The sequence below is a fragment of the Amborella trichopoda genome, chromosome 11, assembly GCF_054954075.1.
Source record: "Amborella trichopoda isolate Santa Cruz 75 chromosome 11, AtrichopodaSantaCruz75HAP2 v2.0, whole genome shotgun sequence".
Taxonomy (NCBI): domain Eukaryota; kingdom Viridiplantae; phylum Streptophyta; class Magnoliopsida; order Amborellales; family Amborellaceae; genus Amborella; species Amborella trichopoda.
The window spans coordinates 10,983,876-11,010,405 of record NC_142346.1 but is presented as its reverse complement, the minus strand read 5'-3'; the positions used below and the strand labels follow the sequence as shown (position 1 = coordinate 11,010,405).

At 33.7% G+C, this 26,530-nt stretch overlaps 1 protein-coding gene across 1 annotated transcript; it reads right to left on the bottom strand.

Moving 5' to 3' along the window:
* Nucleotides 1–4,439: 4,439 nt before the first annotated feature.
* LOC148779744 (secreted RxLR effector protein 161-like) lies at nt 4,440–4,859 on the bottom strand. The gene is made up of 2 exons (XM_088850583.1): nt 4,595–4,859; nt 4,440–4,543 (listed from the first exon to the last, which is right to left on the bottom strand). The coding sequence occupies exons 1-2, from the start codon at nt 4,857–4,859 to the stop codon at nt 4,440–4,442; spliced, it is 369 nt and encodes a 122-aa protein (XP_088706709.1).
* Between the last annotated feature and the right edge of the window lie 21,671 nt (nt 4,860–26,530).

Here is a 26,530-nt window from a genome sequence, read left to right as displayed (position 1 = left end):
TTGATTTGAAGAAAAGGCATAGTCTTCCCCTATGTAAAAGAAAAAAACAGGAGGCGTAGTCTTCCCCTATGTCAAAGAAAAATGGGGACATCAGAAGGAGCTCCAGTTTTTTACAACATAAAATATTTTGATCTCTGTTCCCCTCTATTACTCATGCTGATGCTGATGCTGATGCTGATGCTGATGCTGATGGGTAGTCTTCCAGAAGCTGATAGAATCAGTTCTCTACCAAACTGCCTCCTAGAATCCATTGTCTCTCTCTTGCCCATAAGAGAAGCAGGCAGGACTTGTATTTTGTCTAAGAGATGGAGGTATGTATGGGCTTCTGCTCCCTCATTGAACATCACGGATGATAGCGGCAACATAACTTTTCCAAAGATTTCAACTGGCCTTTTATCGCTGAGCAAGCCCTTTTTCTCCACAACGTGATTTGGATGGATGGATACCTTTCTTAACAAGAAAAGGCCTGCAAAAGCTCAAACTGAACTTCCTTCGTGAGGTGAAAGTAGGAGTGAATGACATTATTTTGATGTGTTATAGAATGCACTCTTCTCTATTTTCTTGTAGCTCTTTGGTGTCTTTGGAATTGAGTTGTTGCTTACTCAGTCCCTCCTGCGGTTACAAGGGCTTACCATCTCTCAAGATTCTGACTCTAATGAAGGGTGAGGCTTAATGACTCCATACGGGAGTCTCTAGTTTCAGGGAGTGGGTGGTTGGAGAAATTACTATTTGAATGTGATGGCCTTTCTCATCTCAAAATTCATGTCTCCAGCCTTTCATTTTTATATGTACAAGGCAAATTTAATGCCACAAATTTGAGTAAAAGTTCGAACTTGAAGGTGTTTGTCGTAGCGTAGCTCATCCCGAAAGGGATAATGCCTTTGCTTCCATTTCTTGAGGGTCTCCTTGGATTAGAGATGCTTTTTCTTTCAGGATTCTTTTATGCAGGTAAGAGTTGCACCCAGTATTGTTCTAATGTATATTGATGGATTTATTTGGTAAGATTTTTTTTAACACTATCAGTTCTATAGAGATAATTGTACCTGCGTTTCCTGATCTTGTCACAACATTTGTTCAGAGGAGATGTTCCTGAGAGACTCTCTACCACTTACAATTAGTGTTTTCGAAACAAAATCTCGTATTTGGTTAGTGTTTTGAGGAAGAATGCTTATTGTCTATCATCAATACATTTTGAAAGAATGATTATCATATTGACTGATAATGTTTTCAGCAAATTGAAATTTGTGTGCATCGGCTATATTTTGAAGCTGAAGGAATTATTGGGGGACAGCATTAGTTAGTCATAAGGGTTCAAAACATTTTATAATGTTGCTTTTATATCCCCAGCAATTTGAGATATGCTCTTCTGTTTTAAAACATGTTATAACAAGCTATCTTTTAAACATTATTACTGTATTTTGATTATTATCTTTTGTCCAGAAACAAAAAATAACCTGCAAGTTTAGGATTGCACTCATTGAGAAGGATCATACAACTTTTGCACAATTATGCAACTCTTTTGAAGCCACTGCATCTTTATAATTAAGAAATCGCTTCAAAACTATAGCAATAACTGCTTACGGCGGAAACTAGATGAAACGGATGGGTCAAATGTTATATTTTTGTTTTGTAAAATAGTTATGTATTTCAAAATAGGGACACTATATAAGGTTGAACCTTTAAAATGTAGAATTAAAGGAGCACCTCAAAATTCAATCATAAAAGGTTGTTTGGATGTTGGAAAGCCCTTTAATTTATCATTTGGATGTCAATATAAGTGTTGTGCTCGGATACCACTTGTAGTGCACGAAAGCTCTAAACCCGATGGGTTAATATTTTGGCAAATAAAGTATGAGAAATAAAATATGAAACACATACAACAAGAACACAAAGACATACGTGGTTCACCCAGAAAGGGCTACATCTACGGGCACGACAAACAGAAATCCACTATACCAATGAAAGTTAAATCAAAGATTTTGGAACAAACCTCGACAAAAACCGCAAGTCGAGCAAACCCTTTTAAACAATTCTATATTCCTTCTCTTTACTTCTGGCAATATCGATAACATCAGATAGAGACGCGAGAGCGACAAGAAACTGACTTTCTCTCTTACTAAAAAAGGGAACATCCCAAAATCTCTATGAGAACTGCTTCTTTACAAAAAAATAAACCTCTCAATTTTCGGGAGTCCAAAAAAGGCACCATCACAATGTTTCTGTCCAAATGAAGCTCTCTTGTCTAAGAAGAAATTGCATCTTATGCACATGAGGCTCTTCCTCCATCTCTCTCTAGAGGAACCTCCATTCCCATATGGTGACCCAAATAGGGCACACAAAAATTAGGAATCCACACAAAATAAGAAACTTCCTATTGATATAGCATATATCTCAAAAGACTAAGAGATAAATCCAAGAGTCCTAATATTTTTGGATTTCTACTTCTTTTAGGAAACTTATCAATATCAATCTTAATCCCACAAAATATGGGAATATCTCAATTTCATAAAATATGAGAATATCTTTCTGTAGGTGATTTTGGATAGCATCAAATCCAACAGTATGAATATGAAAAGAAATAAAGATATTGAGTATGTGAAATAATCTTGCAACACATAATCTAGGCCGTGCATTTTCAAGATTTTCATGTATTTGTAGATCTACTTGATTTGAACCATTTTTAGTGTACAAAATTTTATAATTAATAATGACACTAGATTCTCAAGCCATCCTAATAATTCTTTATATCAAAATTGCATTTATAATAAAATTTAGATGTGCACCTTAATTGGCTGCAACTTTATGCAAACCACTTAGTCACGCATTGAAGATGAGAGTGTGGACTGAGTGGTATTTAAGTGTGGCATTCCCATGCTTTATGTTCTTAGAACAAAGTTGAGAGTAAGATGAGAGTATGGACTGAGTGGTATTTGAGTGCAGCATTCTCATGCTTTATGTTCTTAGAATAAAGTTGAGAGTCATGGTGCATGTGCAGAGCATAAGAAGCATGCGATATGAACGTGCTCATGTGAGAGGGTACAAGGGCGCTTGATAGTATACTTTCAATGGTCACTAGCCATTGAGGATTTTTAACAGCTTGTAAAAGATCACAGACATTGAATTTAAGGGTGATGTATGTAACAATTGAATTTAAGGGCAGTGTATTTTAACAAACAGGTGTTTGTTGGTGAGATTTCAACCATCAAATTTAAGGGCGGTGTATGTGACTGTTGGTAGAAAATGTAACTCATCCCTCTCTATCTCTACACATTTTTCTCTCTTTCTCTCTCTAAAATTCAAGGCTCTCATGATGTACAAAATAGCCTTCTGGTTGGAATGCATAGAACTTAGAAGTGCACAAGAGAACCTTTTGTTTTTCTATATCCCGATGCGTAGAACTTAGAAGTACGCAACATAACCTTTTGTTTTTTTTGTATCTCGAGGTCGATTGCTCTTTCTTGTTTACACATTTCATATTATCAAAAGAGAGCAAATATTGTCTCGAGAAAACGCAATGTGTGTTTGAAAATAGTAAGGTTTATTGCCCCTTTTCACCCAACCAATTTTCCAACATCAAATCTTGGTGATTTAATGAAATATCTTATTTCTAAGAAGCAATGAGTGAGCCGACCATTAAACACGATGCAAATCCACAAAGTACAAACAATAGCAAAATTCAAAAGGTAAATTTGCCATCGATCTTTTATCTGAAATCTCTCTCTCTTCTCTCTCTCTCTTGTTACAAGAAGCTTTAAAAGGTTGATTAACTAATTATAGTCCAGTAACTATTTCTGCTACATTTGAGAGACAAATTTTGTTAACATTGTTAGGAATGTAGGAATATTCTAGCATTTTTAGAACCACACTAATGCTAGAGGGTGAATTCAGCCTAAATACACTGAGTTTGTCGTAGCAATTATTCCTTGTGACCAAGCTCTAATCACCAAGCTCTATGACCTTTCGCAAAAAAAACTCGTTTGACTCCATAACACTCTCACACAGAGCTGAGACACAGTGTAGATAAATGAATCAGGAAGTTAGAAAAATTAGATAATCTTATCTAAATATTCAAATATACAACAAGAATTTGTAAAACCATTCAAGAGCAAATCAAGCCAAGGCTTAAAAACCATTCAATGCCAAATCAAGCCAACGCTTGTAATAACTCAGTTGCAGTAGAGTAGGTGATGATTATTGTGAGCGAAAGCTCTAAACTCAATGGGTTGATTTTTGGCAAATAAAATACGAGAAAAACGAATTTTCAAAAACAAGCAACAAGCAACAAAAATGATCTCACGAATAGAATGGTATCTGACATCAATATGCTTCGTCTTTGCATGATATACCTAGTTCTTCACCAAATGTATTGCACTCTGACTGTCACAATAGATGACAGTCCCATCCTATCGTAAGCCCAAATCGCTTACAAGCCCTTTAAGCTAAATGACATATTTTACTGCCATAGTAACAGCCATGTATTCTGCTTCAGTCGTAGACAAGGCAACAACGATTTGTAGCATCGACCTCCAACTAATTGGAGCTCCTGCAAGTGTAAACACATAACCTGTAGTAGATCTCCTACAGTCTAAATTACCTGCAAAGTCAGCATCAATATAACCAACAACCTTGTCACCAAACTTGCCATCTCTATCAAACATCAGACCCCCATCTGATGTATCGTTTAGATAACGTAGAATCCATTTTATCGGATACCAATGCTCCTTTCCTGAATTAGCCATATACTTGCTAACAATACTAATGGCATGAGAAATATCTGGACGAGTGAAAAACCGTTGCATCCATAGGACTTCCAACTGCACTCGCATAGGGAACGCAGGACATGTATTCCTTTTCAGCATCTGAACTTGAAGATAATGCTGTCGACAATCTAAAATATGCAGCAAAAGGAGTACCCATGGGCTTTGAATTTTTTTGAATTTTTCATCCCGAATCTAGTGAGGATCTTCTCAATCTACTCCTTCTGAGATAGCCATAATTTTCTTTGCTGAACCTAAATCTTTCATTTCAAATTCTCTAGCAAGTTGAGTCATATAAATCTTTCATTTCAACTTACAGACATGGTCCTCATTTCCTTTAACTATAAATATATTATTTTAACTCTCCATGAAGGAATGAAGTCTTGAAATCAAGCTGCTCTAACTCCAAATCAAACAATGCAACCATGACCAGTAAAACCCGAACAGAAGTGCGCTTCACAACAGGAGAGAAAATCTCATTATAGTCAACACCTTCTTTCTGCGCATAGCCTTTTGCAATCAAACGTGCCTTAAATCGATCATCACCAGTCTCAAGTGGCCCTTCTGTCTTCTTATAAACTAATTTACAATCAATGACTCTCTTATCTTTAGGCAATTTCACGAGATCTCAAGTACGATTCTTCTAAAGAGATTCCATTTCTCCATCCATGACTTCACTCCGCCTGCTACTGTCGCTATCATGTGTAGCTTCTTTAAAAGTGGATGACTCTTGGCTTGTGGCAGCCAATGCATATGCCACCATGTCCTCAAAACCGTACTGCACAATTGGCTTTTTTATTCTCTTTCCCTTTCCAAACTGAGGCTCTTCCTCAAGTGGAGTAGATTCAAAGACCTCTTCATGTTCAACATATTCCTCAACTCTTTTACAGGGAATTTCTGGCACATAACTTGGAGTATTTTCTGGATTTGTTAACCCCAACTCAACTACATCACTATTGCTGCAATTTTCCTTTTCTGCACCCTTCTGAATGTGCTTAAACATGACAGACTCATCGAATTTAATATTACAATTGACAATAAACTTAGGCGACTTAGGATCTGGGCACCACATTCTATAACCCTTAACCTCATTCGCATAACCAAGGAAAATACACTTATTTGACCTTGTACTTAACTTATCATCCTTCATATGAACATAAGCAAGACAACAAAAAATTCTTAAATAAGAATAAGCAGCATGTTTACCGGACCATACCTCTTCTGGTGTTTTGTAATCTATTGTTGTAGATGGTGACCTATTGTTGAGGTAATACACCGTATTGACCGCCTCAGCCCAAAAGTCATTTGACAAACCCGCATTACAAAACATACTATGGGCCTTTTCTAAAAGTGTCATGTTCATGCGCTCAGCAACTCCATTCTGTTGCGGCGTCTTCAGAGTGGTGAAGTGATGAACAATTTCTTCACTCTTGCAAAAATTCACAAACTCCGCTGAAGGGTACTATCCACCATTATCAGTCTTCAAGCACGTGACCTTCTTTCCTATCTGCCTTTCGACCATTACTTTCCACTGCTTGAATATGTTAAATACATCTGCCTGCTTTTTCTTTGTGTTAATCCACACCTTCGTAGAGAAATCATCTATGTAGGAAACAAAGTATAGAGATCCACCTTTTGAGACAACTGATGCAGGGCCCCAAACATCTGAATGAATATAGTCAAGAATACCTTTTGTGGTACGTTCTGACGTGCGAAACTGCACCCTACACTGCTTACCATAAACACAGTGCTCACAAAAATCTAACTTGCACTTCTTCACGCCATTGATCAATTGGCATTTGCGAACTTCCGTCAAAGCTCTCTCACCCATGTGGCCCAATCACATATGCCACAATTGAGTCAAGTCAAAATCACCATCATCAGATACGGAAACTGCTGCTCTATCTGTGATAGTATTCCTAAGCAGCACATATAAATTCGGTCTTATCTTCTTGCCTTTCATCACAACCAGAGCACCTTTAATAATCTTTAGAACTCCACCTTCTCCAACAAATTTGCAGCCATTGGAGTCTACGGTACCTAGAGAAATAAGATTTTTTTTCAAATCAGGAACGTGTCTAACATCAGTCATGGTTCTAACAACTCCATCATACATCTTGATAGCAATTATCCCAACACCAATGGTCTTGCAAGCTGCATCATTCCCCATCAAAACTTATCCACCATCAATACTCTTATATGTGGTGAACCAATCCCGATGAAAGTATATATGATAGGAACATCCTGAATTAAGAACCCACGAGTCTTTAAAATTGTCACAATTTGTCGAGACCGACAACACATTATCTGTTCCACTTACCGAGCTTCTATCAACTATATTGGCTGCTTCAGAAGCTCGTCTTTCTTTCTCTTTGAGTTTCCAATAATCATTCTTAACGTGCCATTTTTTCTTGCAGTAATAGCAATAAATAATACTTTTTCTTGATCTGGATTTGGATCTAGACCAACCATGTTTGTTATGTCTCTTTCCACTTCTCTCAACAGATCTCCTTCTAGCTATTAAACCGTCGGCATGTAGCTGAGCATTATCCTGTATCTTTCTCAAATCGTTAGAGAGAAGACTTAAAGTCACATTCTCCATCTCTATGGTATCTTTTCCATAGAGTAATGTTGTGACTAGATGCTCATACAAATGAGGGAGTGAGGATAACAAAATTATGGCCTTATTCTCATCGTCCATACTAACACCAATATTCAATAATTTACAAATAATTTTATTAAAATAATTCAGGTGTTCGTGGATATCTGTACCTTCATTCATCCGCAAGGTGTACAATTTTTGCTTAAAAAACAGTCGATTTGTGAAGTACTTCATCATATATAAACTCTCAAGCTTCGACCAAAGATTTGATGCTGAATTCTCATTGACGATATTAAATAACACTTCACTCGATAAGCATAATCGAATAGTGCTCATAACCCTCATATATAAGTCTTCTCAGTCCTCATCAGACATAGATTCTGGTTTCGTCGACTTTCCTTTCAGAGCTTTATGTAGACCTTGTTGCTCTAGCAAATTCCCAACATTGATTTGCCAAATTCCAAAATTATTTTTGCCATCAAATTTCTCTACCTCGAGATTTGCATTAGAAACTTTGTCAGCTATATCGACAACCCCAAACATTGCTCTAATACCACTTGTTGTGCGCGGAAGCTCTAAACCCAATGGGTTGATTTTTGACAAATAAAGTACGAAAAAAAGAATTGACAAAAACAAGTAACAAACAACAAAAATAAAGCATAAAATAAATAACAGAAAAAGAACATCAGGATTTATGTGGTTCGTCACAATTGTGACTACATCCACAATCGAAGATGATCGATGTTTTTTTATTAAATCAAATAAAAAAAAATTACAAGGTAATTTACTTGAGAGAACAGAGACTCAATTTCCCCCAAAGCCTTTTTCTCTATAATTTTCTCTCTCTGCAAAAACCTCCAAAGTTTCCCTCTATTTTTCTCTATGCTCTTTCTCTCTCTACAAGAGAGGAGCAACCCAACAATGCACCTATGTATGGCCTACTTTTCGACACTTGTTTTCTCTATCTAGAAAATCATCTTTCTATAGAGAATAAAGCCCTAAAAACAAGTACGTCAAATTAATCTCAACTTTCATTTTTATCAACAGATAATTTTATCCCTATCCATGTGGACCTAAGACTCTCTCCTAATCCAAGTAAGACTTATCCATAAAATTAGATCCCAAATAATAGGCTCTATCCAAATAAATAAAAAACCTAAATTAGAGGAAATAACTCTCTTAAGATTAGGGATTCAAAAATTCAAGATAAATATCAACAATGATTCACTCCATCAATTCACAAGCCGTGGCCATGGGATGAAGAGTGGACACTTTGAGTTTAATTATTATGGTGATTAATTGACATTAGATGTTAACATCATCCAAAAAAAAAGAAGTTTTTAGAAGTCCTGCTGGATCAGTTCAATCATCTATTCAAACTCGGAGATGGATATTGATGCTTGAAGACCACCTTCGCCCGGGGAGACCCTCTAGGGATCGAAGTCAACTGGTTTAGGATCTTCCATGAAGAATATTCTTCAAATCCAACCATGAATGCATCCGACACTTTGATGTTGGATAGCAAGAACCCAATCAATTGCATGTCGTGCTCGTGGCCCACAATATCTTTTCTTTCTTCAAGTTGGAACTTTCATCCAAATTAATGTCACTAAATCCACAACAAATATGCAAAACTAAAAGACTTGGGGAATGAATTTTGATATGGTAGAGGCTATCACAATCTTCTAATTTGAGGTACTCCAATTGCAGGCTACGGGAAACTACGATCTCGAGTGCGTTATCATCAAGTGACACATTTTGCAGAGAGAGGAACTTGAGAGATTGAAACCCGATGAAATCATTTGGGGGTTCAAGGATACAAGTTTGCAAGTCGAGCGACACTAAAGAGTTGCATGAAAACCAGCAAGGGGAAAGTTTGTAACGATGAAGCTAATCGAAATTGATGCTAAATTCTTGAAGGCCCCCTCTACTTACAAGGAAACGTATCCAACGATCAAGATCACTATAACTAGCACGTTTGGATATATGAAAAGCTTGAATGGCTCCATGATGGAACAAAAGAGCTCGGTCGACTGTGACAGGCCAACTGAATCTTATAGAGACAGGGCCTTTATCTATGTTCATATTCAAGATTGAAACAGATGACCAAACATCTTTAAATCTCTTCCATAAAATTAAGATTCTACCTAATTCTCTTATGGGCAAGTGAGATAATATTTGATAAAGGAGGTCATTAGAGAGATAAAGGATGGCATTCTAGTCCTGGCCATTGAAAAAGCCAAAGATTCAACATTCATTGAATTTTTATTTTGAATAAGTACTCTCTTTAGATACTTAGGACCACTCTATAAAAGAAACCTCCCTCCAAGAAAAACTAAAAGAGAACCTCTCTTTCTAAGGGTGAGCCCTTCCCTATGAGACCCTTGAGAAGGGATGAACTAATTCAAATGATATTGGTCTTGCCTTTAATTTTAGAATTTTAGTACAAATTGGAAACTAAAATCTTTCTATTTCCCTCATCTACTTCAATGTGGATAAAAAAAGTCCATAAGGACTTTATCTAAGAGTACTTTTAGGGCCTAAAATCTTTCATTGCAGTTCACCGCTTTGGCCAGTAAGGCTAAGGAATCTGTTGGGATCTAGTTCATTTTTGCATTATCTTTTGGGGAACCTAAGATAAAGATCTTGATGTTTTACTTTTTTACTATAGAAAATCCTTTTTGTTTCCATTAATTTTTCGTAAGGAAGCTTATTAATTGAGGAAGATGTTCTCACGATAGAGCCTTTTTAAGATAGAGTCATTTTAAAATAATTGCGTTGTTTATGGATTTCTAGAAAATATCTCCTATGAATTAATAAATTACTGATTGGCTCACGTAGGAATGAAATAAATAATAGTATAAATACAGGATAATCTAAACTTCACACTCCTTCAAATTATAAAGGTTATAAATAGGTTATAGATATGGAAAGTCGAAATTATAAAAGTTATAAATAGGGAGAGTTGAGACGGTGGATTTACTAATTTTGTAGTTTGTTTTTTTTGAAAAAGTTAAGAGTAATTTTGTAAATATTACTATAAGACAAGGGATACTTTTGTCATCCCCATAAAAAGTAAAAGGTAAAATTGAAATTTCTAGTAAAAGACAAGGGCACTTTACAAATAAAATTTCATGACACTCACTTCCAAATGTCATTGTAATTTTGTAAAAATTTCAAATTTATCTTCGTTTAATGGTTAAGTTACATATTAAAATAATTTTTTAAACAAAAAGTAACGATCTTTTTTATAAATACACCCGCACAACCCCTTCTAACTTTAACCTTTGTATTTTGAGAGGTTGTTAACTCTAGACAAACTCTATAAATAATTATATAAATATACAACAACGAGTACATAGAAATACTATAAACATATATGTAAATACTATTAAATGTAAGCATTACATTCTAGTTGTTACATGCATTCAACGAAACTGCCGCTCTTTCACAAACCCTGCAAATATAAGCTCATCTCTCTCTCTCCTCATCTCTATCGTAATCTCTATCATAGAAGCACCGCGAACCACATGTAACACTTACTAAACAAAACCAAATCTTTCTCTCTCACAAACCTATAAAACAAAAACACCACTCCCCCTCTGTCTCTCTCTCCAAAACCAATACGCCCTACCGCCACCGAACCCACCCCAACTCAACTCAGTTGACACCGTCAAAGACATTATTTTTTGAAGCATCAAACTTTATCCTTTAATTTATAAAGTTCTTGCAAATAAAAAAAAAGAAGATATATATATATATATATATATATATATATATATATATATATATATATATATATATATATATATATATTTCTATTTTTTAAAGTTAAGAAGTTTCAAGTACTTATGAAATTGTAATAAAAATTAGTCAAAAATGTGCTAGAGAGAAAAAATCCATAAATTTAAAATTGAAAATATTGGAAAAAAATTTTCTGCATTGAAATATTTTAATTTTTCCTAATTAAAATATAAAAGTTATAAATGTAAGAGAGCATATACACATAAAGAAAGTTATTTAAAAATAAAAAATTGTTATAAAAATAAAAACACTAAGTTGTTTAAAAATAAAAAAATTGTTATAAAAATAAAAACACCTGTAAAATAAAATAAGTAACCAAATCAAAGCCATTATTCACAAAATAATATTGTTTATACTGTTCCTAATAATTCCTTTTAATATATAGGATTCACACAGGTGTTTAACATTATTAAGCATCAACTGAAAGCCATGAAAATTTTCTCAATTGAAAAAAAAAATTAAGAAATAAATGTGTAGATCATGAAAATCATTAGTAATGATGAGATAGATCAATAACTCTGAGCAGATCCTTACGAAATTTAAGTAAAGGGTGCAATTGGCATACAGATGCATTCGTAGCTGTAGAGGTAAGGTGCACCTTCAAATTTTATCATGGTATATAATTTTGATGGAAAATGTTCTTAAGATTATCTCAAAATCTCTTTTTATATCTAATTATAAAATTTTAAATTTCAAAAATAGTTAAAATCAAGTAGATCTATAAACATATGAAAATCTTAAAAATGGACAGTGTAGATAATATGTTGTAAAATGCACTATTTTTTAGACTTAAATTTTTTTTTATTTTTCATGGTCATGCATCTCGATGTCGAGATGATCAATCAAAGAGTTTTTCAACATTAAAACTAACATTTTCGATGGATTTTTGAGGTGCATCCGTAGTTGCACATTATAAAGTTGCATCATTGTATAAACTTTTTCCTTAAGTAAAATAACTTTGTACCTTTGGAATGGCAAGGCTTTTCTATTATAATACTACTAAATGTTGGTCTACAATATATAGGAAGAAATAAAATTTTAAAAATAGATAATAGAAACATACAACACCTTATATTTAACGATGAATGTATTTGGTCATCTTCACGAAATCAGAAGAATACCTAAAGAATTACAGAAGGAGAAACAAAGAAGCTCATTTTGTATGTGATGGCAATAGCCACCATTTGATTTTTTTGCGTATCTATTCTCTAACCATGCTTAGATATTAGTGTGGTCGAGAAGTCGCAAAAAAAATGTGTAAAATTCCTTTCCTCTTCTTTTTGCTTAATTTTAGCTTGCCTTTTGAGAGCATCGACAGGTGAAACATCAACAGTCAACTAAAAAAAAGTAAATAAATCCAAAGGCTAAACATGTTAAAATTAGAAATTTCAATATGATAGTAAAAAATAAAAGATAATAAAACTTCATAGAAGTCCGAATAGAAATTCGAGGGAAAAATACCTTTAATTATTGATGATAGGGTTGTGCGTGGCAAGGGGTTCAACTTCTCTAAAAAAAACATAGGGAATTATAAATATGGAAAATCTTCATGTTAGCCTAAGGGCTAAAAGGGAGATATTCGCCCAATAGTTCAGGTTGAATCTTGATCGATTTGACGATCACAGATGCTTGATATAGTGTTTGAATTTTGATATTTGTTTTACATATCCAAATCATTTGAAATTTTACATGTGTGTTCATCAAAATAGGTAAATCTTCGAAAAATATCAAAAAAATATTTTATATGAAAAAAATTATCAAAATATTCCTGTAAAATTTTAGGGGTCTTTTGGTCAATATTTTTTTGTAGATTATTTTGTTTATATTTTTGTTAGGTGCGGATTGATGAGAAGAACACGCGCATAAAATTTCAAGTGATTTGGATTTGTAAAAAGAAAAATTAAAATTCAAACACGAAATGAGGTCATGACCGTCAAATCGACCTAGATTCAATATGGACCGTTGGGCTCATATCTGCCTGTTAACCTTTGGGCTAACAATAGTATCTTCCTATAAATATACATAGGTAAAAAATCTTTCTCTCTCACACATAGTTAGCAAATCGGTGATTTTTTCAAGCATTCGGCATTTTTATTAAAACAGTTTTAAACGACAATTTTTTTAAAAGGTCAGCAACAAGTATCGTAGTTTTCATAACACCGTTTAAAATGCGCTTTTTTCATAATACGATTTAAATCCGGCCAAAAAATCGCTTCTTTTGTTACCTATAATTTTTTTTAAAGATATATTTTTTTCCGGCTTTGTGTATTGCAGCCATTGCTACTTTCATGCTTTTGAAAAAAAAAAATTATTTCAAAAAAATACCTAAAATATAAATTTTTATCCCCACCATGTTCTTCAAAGCCACAGTGGTGGCAGATTGAAAGGTATGAATTTTTTTTCCCTTTTTTTTAAACTTAAACAATAGATGTACATTTTAGTCCTATTATGAAAAATCATTGTGTAAATGAAATACTATTTATAGCAAATCATTTGTAAAGTACATTATTGTGTAAAAAAAATCATATACATGTAGACTATATAAATTATTCATATAAAGTAGTTACAGTAGCATATATATCTTTGCCATTTCTATATATCTTTGCCATTTCTTGAGCTTCAAATTTCATAATGATTTTAGAGCGTATTCCCTTTTTTGAGCTTCAAATTTCATAGTCAATTTTGGAATTTAGCCTCGACCATTATGATTGTGAAAGAAAAATTAGAATTTCAAGCCTTAAAAGTAGTGTACATTGTAATACATTATCTAGACCGTCCATTTTGACCTCAAAACATCTCAAAATCTATACTATTTCTTGAGCTTCAAATTTCATAGTTACTATTAGAATTTGATTTTAGAGCTATTATGGAGATTTCCTGTTTTTTGAGCTTCAATGTCATAGTCAATGTTCGATTTTGATTTTAAAGCCATTATGGAGATTTGCAAAGCTCAGATTGCTTTGGTGAAGTTCCAGGTGAGGCTTTACTTTACTTTTATTATGCCTAGACTTTATAGAAGCTGCATCAAAAAAAAAAAAAAAAAATACAATCCAATTTATTTATGTACCAATATTAATGGATATTTTGGATTCATGATATACACAAGAAGAGAGATTCGCTCTTATTTGGAAAAAGTTAATATTTAACCTCTAGGGCTGCCAACGAGGCCGTTTCTAGCATAAAATCAAAGTCCAATTGGCCGCTCTAAAATAGAGGCCCAAGTCCATCTCAAGCCAATCTAGGTTAAAAGAAGGGGTGTTCATCAAAAAAATATTATAAAAACGAAATTACTCACCAATTTTAACTATTTGCAACTATTCCAAATCAAAAATGTGAATGGAGATTTTGAAAATCAATCAAAAGACACGGGCCAAGTATAGGTATTAGATTTTTGAACCCTTATGGGCTGAGCACCACTTCTCCACATTTACCCAAACCCTTTAGTCCTAAGTGCTTCTCACCTATGAACTAGGAGGAAATGCGTCTCTATCTTTCTCTCTCTCTATCTCTCGGGCCTGATTTAAAACTTGGCCCGCTTAATGTTATTTTTGAAATAGGTCTCTATCTTTCTCTATCTATATCTCTCTCTCTCGGGCCTGATTAAAACTTGGCCGTTCTTTTTTTCAATATTCTCTTTGAGATGAAACGATCCCCAGGTAGAAATCCATATCATGCTGCATGTAAAAGGGGCAAGCCATGTTAAGGGAAAGGCTAGCAAGTCACTCAAATGCTCCAATTTAAACATTGTTGGAGTTGAATCGTTTGGCCAAAGAAAACATGAGTTAAGTTTAACCAGGGCTGAGCCAATCGTGGTTGTGAGTTAATAAACGCTATCAAGGATAATCAATGTCAATGGGCCTTGAGCATCAGACTTCACATGCAACTTATTTCCTAATCCATGCCATACAACATAGTCCCTAAAACTAAAGCCATTCGAACACACAACTCAGTAACTGTCATATTTATTCCTCTTCAAACAAGGGATTTGCAGGTTCAAGAATCTCCACTTAAAACAAAAACAAAAAGGGAAAATAAAGGAATTTTGCCTTCTATACTCTCTTGTTTATAAAAGAACATTTCGTCCAAATTCTGAATCTTGTTAGAACCAAGCTGAACTTCCTCACAAGTTTGACTGAATATGAATTTAACATGGTAAGAAGGCCAACTGCTTCAACATTCCCTTGTCGCGATTCGCTGTTTCCACATTCAACTCATCCAACACTTTGGCATCAGAGAGCAGGAGCCCCATCATTCTCATACCCCGATCTCCCCTCTTTTTAGGCAATGCAACCGATTATCACAACTGTTATTTAACTTCATCCAGCCATGTGGAGCAGTTTTACTTTTTGCTGTGCCATTAAAGGCGTGTGACGAAGCTTTAATAAAGAAAAGGAAAAGGAAGAAAATAAATAAAAAACAACAGAAAGCGAAGCAAGATACAGAAAGCATTAAGCTCATGTTAAAGAAATTGGAAGGCAAGAAGCAAGGAAGCACCAAATAACAATCACATCCCACTTGAGCATACCTTAACACAGAGAGCATCCAAATTAGTGGGACGTTTTAGTTGATGGACAAGCCCCATAACTTCCATGATGTCACTCGAATTGAGAACTACTATCATTACGCTTAGACGATTACGAGTTGTAGATTGCTCATACACATCATCAAACAAACACTTCCAAACAAATTTACACCACGAAGAACAATTATAAATAGTTCCCTAAGTAATCTCTTTCAAAGCAAGGTCAGATACTACCCAAAAGTGAATTAACCATTATGAAAACATTATGTTTCCTTGAAAATATCATGCAAAAAGTATCACCATATCTTTAATATATACACATACATTCGTACAAAAATGTGTACATAGATACAAATTTATGTAGTTCAGAGAAATGGTCGTATAATACCCTCTCTTTTATTTATTTTTTTGTGGGTTAGATTAGGAGTGGGATTTGAAGAGTGGAACTTAAACACCCTAACCACCAAGGCAAGAATCCTGATCCCGGTAGGAGTGGTTGCTACATGATGAAAAATTGTGAGCGAAAATCAATTTGTAGTGACGAATTGTTTTGCAATCAAAACAAATGATCATGTTTGCAGGAATAAGAGTTACATATTGAAAATTTATGGGTGAATTTTGGTGATAAAATCAATTTGAAGTGACAAAATTGGTTTAAAATACAAATAAAGGATCATCATGTTTCCCGGGATGACCATGATGCGTTCTCAAGGCAAAGATTCCCCTACTGATGAAATCAACATGTATATAGGTTCTATATATAAATTTTGTCATCAGACTTAAAATGATAACAAACCCACCCTTGTCCCTATAAACATGCATGTACGTGCGTGTGCACGTCGCATGCTCGGAATGCATCTTCTCTCCCCTTAGATTCATAAATAAAATGGTAGGATGCTCCTCTAGTTGTACTTGACCCTATTATTCCAATTCATCATGTGGGATGCTAGTTCGCTCGTCTCTTTCTAGAATAAAACACAAACAACTTTCCATAAAGATTTGATTTTGAAAGCTATTTTCAAATAGACTATAGTATTTTCCCATTGCAAAAACATCAACAGTACATGTTTCATATACGACACCATTGGATCCCTACAATTGACGGCCAGAGATGATGCATAGCTCTTCATGACAGACAATTGAGAACATATGTAGAAACATACAGACATCTCCACCGTGCTTGCAAGGATCCATTGATACAGGTTAGGGCACTACTCTAGCACCAGGTCCTAAAGGACCATTTTCCTTTAATACCTACAGATTCCCTTTCTATTATTTTATTATGCAATTTATTGAAAACTAAATATTCATTTTAAACATAAACAGAGAGTTTTCAACAAATATATATTCTGGGAACTTCTTTCTATAATTATCAAACATAAGAGAAAGATCCAGTTTTGCCTCATATTTCAGTTTCGTTTCTTGGTGTTCTTGTCACGAGCAAGATTCCTAAGGGCCTCAGGAAAAATATGAAAGGAATTACCTCACTGAAAGTTCCTGGGGACTAGATTTTTCACTATACTACATGTAACAAACTCTACGTTTACAACAAGGCCAGGGAGCGTGTTCGCAAAATCGAACAGGAATGGTTAACCGGACATGGGCCCGGAAGCGATGTAACTGGCCTAACCGGTAATCCCAATGGATTCAACCGCTCTATCAGGGCAAGTCCCGTATGATTAAAAAAGTGTTAAAAAAATAAAAAAATACAAAAACAAATATATTATAATATGAAAAACATATAACAAATGTGATTAAAACAAAACACACTTAAATGAAGTTGAAAATTAATAAAAAAAAAATGGATCTTAACGAATCGATTTGTGCCTAGGAGTATTTTTAAATTTTTTTGAAAAAGATAGGAAAATATAACAGTATCATTGACCAAAAAATATGTTATTCTTTACCATAATGTAAATAATATTAAAATAATGTTAAAAAAATCGACTTGACCAACTCTTTTTTTTTAAAGAAAACGAGGAAAAACTTAAGTTATATATAATATAGGCCCTTCTTTTTATCAGCTAAGTAGTTGTATTGGTTAGTGGGTCTAATAATAAAGGACTTATTTCAAGTTTGATTCGTGTGGCCGGTTCCGATCTAACCGGGCAGTTACCGGTTAGATCGGTTGGTTTTACGAACACTGATTAGAACTAACACCCTTCATTAATGAGTCCATAACTCTCAATTCTACTGAAATATGGTAGATAAATCCTACTCTAAAAAACTCATGATATTACTAAAGTATGCAATAGATAAATAACTCATTATCTTCTTCATATCACTGTTTCAAAATAACATTGAATACCCATTATGCAAAGTACCTTTTTCGATGTTTGAATATTCCGATAATTCTTAACCGTGGGTGTATTATTTGACTAGAGGCCAGTTCTGATCTAACCGGGCAGTTACCGATTAAATCGGCCGGTTTTGCGAATACTAGTCAGAACTGACGCCCTTCATTGATGAGTTCATAACTTTCAATTCCTTTAGTATCTCCCCCTGAAATTTTGCAAATAGATCCTACTCTCAAAAACTCATAATATTACTGAAGTATGCAATAGAAAAATAACTCATTATCTTTTTCATATAGCTGCTTCAAAATCGCACAGAATACCCATTATACAGAGTATCTTTTTCGGTGTTTGAATATTCCAATAATTCTTAACCGTGGGAGTATTACTTTACTACAAACGTAATTAGTTATCTTATATCTCATTCCGGAGCTTGATCTAGACTCAATAAAAAAGAAAAGACAACTAATGGCATCAAGTATCAATAAGCTCTAATACCAATGAAAGAAAGATTAATGTGATTTTGCCAAGGGATATATATATATATATATATATATATTTCGCCTACACTCATCACCATCCAAAGTTTATTACAAAGTCACAATTTTCTGGTAGTATTTTATTTTTCATTTTTTTTCTACAAATCGGAATGACCTGAAATTTAGAGCGTGTGTTTATAAAATATAGGTGAATCTACGAAAAATATCAAAAAACTATTTTACATGAAAAAATTTCACCAAAATACCCCCCAAACATTTTGGGGGTATTTTGGTCAATTTTTTTTTTCAAATTATTTTTTTTTGATATTTTTATTAGGTGCACCTCACTAAAATATATGTATGCTTCAAATTTCAAGTCAGCTCGATTTGTATAAAAAAAATGAAATACTACAAAAACAATCGTGACCGTACGATGAACTTTGGACGGTGATGAGGGTAGGCAAAATCACTGTTCATTTGGAAAGACTTTTCATATATATATATATATATATATATTGGTAAAATTTAGTATAGAGCCAAGGCTCTAAACCATCAAATTTGAACCTACCTCAAGAAATCTGGAGCGTATGTTCATAAAAAATAGGTAAATCTAAGAAAAATATTTAAAAAATACTTTACATGAAAAACATACCCCCAGAAAGTTCTAGGGGTATTTTGGTCAATATTTTTCATGTAAAATATTTTTGAAATATTTTTTGTAGATTCGCTATTTTTTTATGAACACACTCTCCAAATTTTGGGTAATTCTAATTTTTAAAAAATTAAATAAAATTCAAATACTTTCGGGCATCTATGATTGTCAGATCAACCCAGATTCAATCTGGGTCGTTGGCGCATTTAGCTTATCTACACTAGGCTGTGCACCATATATTTTTCCTTTATATATATATATATATAGGAAAAGTCTTCCCAACACCTATTGGCGAAAATGAATAGTAATTTTGCCTACCCTCATCACCCTCAAAAGTTCATCGCACGGTAACGATTATCCGGTAGTATTTTATTTTTTATTTTTTATTTTTTTATAAATTAAAATGATCTGAAATTTTGAGCATGTGTACACCTTAATGAGACGCACCTAATAAAAATATAAAAAAAACTAATTTGTAAAAAATAATTGACTAAAATACCCCGGAAACCTTTTAGGGGTATTTTGGTCAATTTTTTTCATGTAATATATGTTTTGATATTTTTCGTAGATTCCCCTAGTTTTGATGAGCGCATGATCCAAATTTAAGGTAATTTCAATTTGTAGAAAAAAAATAAAAAATAAAATACTACCGGACAATCATGACCGTACAATGAACTTTAGACGGTGATGAGGGTAGGTGAAATCACTGTTTTTTTTTACCTATAGGCGATGGGAAGACTTTTCCTATATAGGCGAAAATGAATAGTGATTTTGCCTACCCGCATCACTGTCAAAAGTTCATCGCACGGTCACGATTGTCCGGTAGTATTTCATTTTTCATTTTTTTTCTACAAATCAGAATTATCTGAAATGTATACATCTTAGTGAGGTGCACCTAAAAAAAATATAAAACAAATAATTCGTAAAAAACTAATTGACCAAAATACTCCTGAAACTTTTCAGGGGTATTTTAATCAATTTATTTTATGTAAGATATTTTTTTGATATTTTCTGTAGATTCATCTATTTTTTATGAATATACGCTCCAAATTTCATATCATTCTGATTTGTCAAAAAAAAAATGAAAAATAAAACACTACCGGATAATCGTGACCGCGCAATGAACTTTAGATGGTGATGAGGGTAGGCGAAATCACTGTTCATTTTCGCCTATAGGCGTTTTGTAGTATCTTCCATATATATATATATATATATATATATATATATATATAGTTTCTATACGGTTGCAACCGTAAACAATCTCACTACGGTGCACCTTCAAATTTCATCATAATATATAATTCTGATGTAAAATGTTCTTGAGATTATCTCAAAATCTATTTTTATATCTAATTATAAAATTTTAAATTTCAAAAATAGTTAAAATCAAGTAAATCTATAAACATATGAAAATCTTGAAAATGGACGGTGTAGATAATATGTTGTAAGATGCACTATTTCTGAGACTCAAAATATTTTTAATTTTTAGAGCCATACATCTCGATGTTGAGATGATCAATCACAGAATTTTTCAACATTAAAACAACCTTTTTTTTTTTTTTTAACAAATGTTCAAAACTTTATTGATGATTAATTAAAAGAAATTACATCAGAGGAGATCAAAGTGAAGGCAACGAAGTACCTCCCTTAGCCAAAGAGTCAGGTAGTGAGTTTGCTTCTCCGTAAACATGGGAGAAGGAAAAAGAAATTGGTTCGACCAGATCCATGATTTGCAACCAAAGAGATCGAAACTCTCATGGAACCTGCTGTTCTTTTTTGCACCACTTAATCACATTCAAAAAATCCCCTTCAACCCAAACATTCGTTCTCAGATTCTTCTCAAACAAAATTTCCACCGCACACAAAAGAGCACTTAATTCAACATAATTTGTTGTCGGACTAACAAAGGAGAGAATTATGGAACCCAAGGAATCACGCACTACATCACTAATTCTAGCAATACGTGGGTTTCCCAGAGAACTCCGATCAAAGTTAAGCTTAATACTTCCAGCAGAAGGTGCAGTCCAAAAACAACATTTTCCGATGGATTTTTGAGGTGCATCCGTAGTTCTACATTATAAGGTTGCAACTTTATATAAATTTGTTATATATATATATATATATATATATATATATATATATATATATATATATGTATATATATATATATATATATATGTATATATATATATATATATGTATATATATGTATATATATATATGTATATATATGTATATATATATATGTATATATATATATATATATATATATATATATACATATATATACATATATATATATATATATATATATATATATATATATATATATACACACCAAAGTTCATTGCACGGACACAGTTGTCCGGTAGTTTTTTAATTTTCATTTTTATTTTATTAATCGAAATGATCTGAAATTTGGAGCGTGTATATATCTTAACGAGACACACCTAATAAAAATATGAAAAATAATAATTCGTAAAATATAAATTGACCAAAATACCCCCATAATTTTTTGGGATATAGTAAGTAGGAAAAGATTGAGGAATTATAGTCTATAAGTTGTTGAAGAACAGAAACATAATAAAGGAACACTAATAAAATGATAATTATTGGAAGTACAGAGATGTCAAAGACAATCCAAGACGTATGAGTATAATCCAATATTTTAAAAGTAAAGACAAATTTAAATTGCATAACTTACTGATTACATATACAGAGACTTGCGAATTTCTTCCACTCAGAAGGATAGAAAGAAGGTAAAGAAGATAGATTACAATCACACATATTATACTAAAAAAGTCATGGAGGTTACCGACTTTAGTAGTGTACTGATGTCGATGACCTATGATCTAATTACAGAGTGAAAAGAGAAGAAGGTAAGAAGAGGAAAGATCATATGAGAGAGAAAGTATGAGAAGCTTGAGAAGCTATGCTGCTGCTGAAGGAACGTCTGCTGAATGCTATCCTTGATGCTCTGCTCTTCACTTGATTACCTGGGTATTTATAGGCAAGGTCCTCTGGGATGAGTGGTCCATGACGAAGCCTTGCAGGTGAAGGAACTTGCTGATTGGCTGGGAGGAGCTTGTGGCTCTAATTGCTTAATCTTGATGATGAAGGATTGATGAAGGACATGTGGCACTTTGCGACAAATAAGGAGATAAGAATATTGTACGTCCGTTGATGATGAAGGTTCGACGAGGGACACGTGTTGAGCTGCCAGGAGAGAAGGAGGTTGGTGATATGATGGGGAATCTTGCATAGACGGGATACATGTGATCAATGGTGGTTGCGGCTTGTTTGTGCGACTGATTAACGGCTGATGAGAGTCGATGTGACTCCTTGTCATTCGTCGAGCAAATTACTATTGGACCTTCTTGTCTTCTTCTGTTGAGGGGAATCTTTCTTCTTTTGTCGTTTCCTATTAGATGACTTGTCGTCTTCTGTCTTGCTGAGTGATTGCTGAGCGGGGTCCTATCGGTGGATAAAAAAGGAGATAGGGAATATTTTTGTCGGATTTTGGATTTGATGGGCCATGTTGATGGGTGAGAATCTATTTGGCGGGTCACTGCATCGGGCTGAGTTTATTCAGTGGGCCTTTGGCTAAAGTCTTCCAGTAGGGGATTTCCAGACTGGACCGTTTCTTCTGAGGTTGCTGGCCTGGTGGTGTCAGGAGCAAAAACGTGTAATAGTGTTTGCTCTATTTCTTCAATGGTGGCATTGGGATGTGATTGTTTCAGCTTTTTAAGATAAGCTGAAAAGGTAGGGAGACTTACAGTATTATTTGATACTGGTTTGAGGTTTCCAGATTGAAGAGGTATTCTTTTTAATGGCAGAGTGGTAGGATCGACGTTAAAGATATCCCACCATTTTACTTTCACAGTCTTACCAAGTTGGGGATTATATGTGTAATCATGAGTATTATTTTCAGAGATAGAATATTCCCATTTGAGAATCCAAGGAATTTGGTAAATGGCCATAAAATAGAGATGGTAATCATCTAGTTCGGTGCATGTATTATGTTTAACAAATTTGGTCTGTAAGGCTTGAAAGGTATCTGGCATTATTTGGGTTGAGGATCCCCATATTAAAAACCAATGGCGGAACCAACTGGGGAACCTTTCTAGGATAGGGAATTTGAATTGGACATACCAGGAGTGTGTATTATTTGGATTTTGGTAAGCAAAGACTTTATGCCATGCTTCAACATATTCACTATATTTATATGATTTGTATTGAAACCCTGGATTGAGCAGCCTTTTTCCCTGGATGGGATTACAGCCTCAATCTTCATATGAAAGTAATTTTTTGATTTGCAGTTTAGAATATGCAAATATTTTAGTGTTCTCTTGGTAGAAGTGAACTATGGAAACTGAACCAGTTTCCATTAGTATAGCCTCGTACCATTCGCGAGTCTTGATACCATAGGATGAATTCATATGGTTGGACAAGTAAAGGGGAGCTATTTTATATGGGTCTAGTTCAGTATGATTGTCTGAGATAATAGCTTCTGGGAGAAAGGCAGTATCAGTATAAATGGATTTGGGAGAATTTGAGGTCTGTTTATTTGGGTATGATGCTGGGGAGAATGCCGGACTTGGAGTGGCGAATGGACTTTGGGGAGGAGATTGTATTATATACTCTGGTACATTTGTGGATCTCAGAGGTGACATTGGAGTTAATTCAAGAGGAGAATGGTTGGGCATAAGGGGCCCATACCTATTGCTTGGGATTAGATCCATTGGCTGTTTTCCTTTGTAATGAGGATTCATATTTGTATTAGTATATTTATTTGAAAGGAAGAGTTGCAAACCGTAAGAGGGAAATCCGTAGGACGAGATGGTTTCGTCTTTAGGTTGTGGTATATGGTCCCCCCTGCAAAAATTCACGGGTTTAAAAAGTCAGGAAGAGAATTAGAAGAGCCGTGCAGATGTTCAGTGGAAAAATCAAAAGCAGATAATATGGCTTGCCAACGGGCAAATATTTGCTTGGACACAAGATTTTGGACATCTTTTTGCAGAATATCTTTAGCGGCTTTGCAATCAGTTCGTATTAAGAAATGTTGATTGAGAATGTCAGTCTGAAATTTGCAAACACAATGAATAATAGCAAGGAGTTCTTTTTTAACAGTAGAATAATTCTTTTGAGTAGGATTCCAAGCTTTAGAAGTAAAACGTATTAATTGTTCTTTAGAATTATTATTAATGGATTGTTTTAATATTCCTCCTAGGCCTAGATCAGAAGCATCACATTCAATGATTTTAAATGCTTGTGGATCAACTAAGTTTAAACACGGAAGTTCTTTAGCTTTAAGTTTAAGCTTTTGTACAGCGAGAGTATGAATATTAGTCCATGGGGGAGGATTCTTCTTTAAGCGATCATATAAAGGTTTAGCGTCTAAAGCTAGATTTTGGTAAAAATCACTTATATAATTAAGACATCCTAAAAAGCGTTGTAATTCAGTTTTATCTAGGATTTTATCAGGAAATTTATCAGCAAAAAGTATTGAGCGATCAATGGGAATGATAGTTCCTTGATTGATGTTATGTCCTAGGAATCTTATTTTTGTTTGGAATAAATTTAACTTTGTAGAAGAAACCACTAAACCAGATGTTTTTATTATATGAATAAAAGTATGCAAGTGTTTGAAATGTTGTTCTATTGATTCTGAAAAGACTAAAATATCATCAATATAAACAATCATAAATTTATAAAAGGGATTGAATATATCATTCATTATTTTTTGAAATTCGGATGGAGCATTTTTGAGGCCAAAAGGCATAACGTTCCACTCATATTGTCCAAAAGGGACATTGAAGGCTGTTTTGTATTTATCTTTTTCTTCTATTTGTATTTGCCAAAAACCAGATTTTAAATCTAATTTGGAGAAGATTACAGCATGTAATAATCTATCAAGTAAATCCTTTTTATTCGGAATAGGATATATAATCCATTTTAAAACTTTATTAAGGGGTTTATAATTGATGACTAATCTAGGGACACCTCTTTCTTGTTCAGCATTTTTATTAACATAAAAAGCAGAATAACTCCAAGGGGAAGAACTAGGACGTATTAATTTCTTTTGGAGTAGGTTGTTTATTTCTACCTGACATGTTTGTAATAATTCAGTATTCATTTGAATTGGTCTAGCTTTTGTTGGTATCTTTGTGTCACTAAAACTAGGCTCATATGGTAATCCTACTATATGTTGCTTTCTATGCCAAAAGGCATTAGGTAATTCATTACATATTTCCTTTTCAATAAAACTTTTGAGGTGTTGTATTTTTTGTATTATTTCAGGAAATTGGAGTTTTTCGCTGGTGAGCTTATGTTTGATTTCCAATTGTAAAGATCCTAAGAAGTTTTCTTTATTTTTCATATTCTGTTTAACAGTATTTATTTCTTTAATTTTAGGTTTATCAAGAAATTCAAATCTAATGGGTGTTCCATGTGTATTTGTTTCAAGACCTGTTTGGGAAACTGTCACTGGGTATAATAAAGTAAGAAAAGGGACTCCTAAGATTACAGCTTGGCTGAGCCCTTTGACCATGATGAATGGAGTAGGGAAGCAATGTCCTTCCGTACATATTTTTGCATTTGAAAGTTTGTATTTGATAAATAGCCTACTACCATCAGCTGTATTAAGGATTTGAGTAGTTTTATCAAAATATTTGGTAGGGACTAGTCCCTCATTAAGACAATTTAAATCAGCGCCTGAATCTATTAATGCTAAGGATTGAAATTCAAATTCATCATTTATTACGATAGTTATTAATACAAACCATTTTTGGGTTATTACCCGATTTATTATATTAACCGAATGCCTATTGGATGATGATTCACCATAAGTCATTTGGTCTAAATAATCATTGGGATGTTATGATTTGAGTAAGTGATTGAATTCTACTATATCTTCTTCAGTGTGTACTTCGGAAGTATTATTATGAAGTTCGAGAATTTGAATTCTTGTTTTTAATTGGGATAATTCTATTTTTACAGTATTGACTTCAGCTTTGAGATCAGCAATAGTAGGTTCCTTTTGGGTAGCTTCATGCTGACTGATTCTTTTCATGATATCAGAAAAATTGTAATTATCGGGAGGTTTAACCAATGGTATATGTTTTGTTTTTGTTTTGATTAAATTGATAAACTGAGTAATTATTTCTCTTTTTTCATTGGGGTCGGATATTTTCTCTATTAAGTCTAGAATAAGATTATCTTCTTTTGTTAATGTATGAATATCAGATGAAATAGGGCATCTGCATATTTCATTATCGTTTTCTATATCCGAGCTATTATCTGACCAATAAAAATCATCATTATGTATTGTTCCTATAAAAGAAGTATCACTACTAGAAGAAGTAGTATCCGAACTTGAACTATCTGATGAATCGTATAATTGGATAATATCGTAGATTTT

Coding starts and splice junctions, on each gene's coding strand:
- LOC148779744 (XM_088850583.1), bottom strand. CDS start 4,859: ATGCTGAAAAGGAATACATGTCCTGCGTTCCCTATGCGAGTGCAGTTG. Junction 4,544..4,594: donor TATTGATGCTGACTTTGCAG/GTAATTTAGACT, acceptor TTACACTTGCAG/GAGCTCCAATTAGTTGGAGG.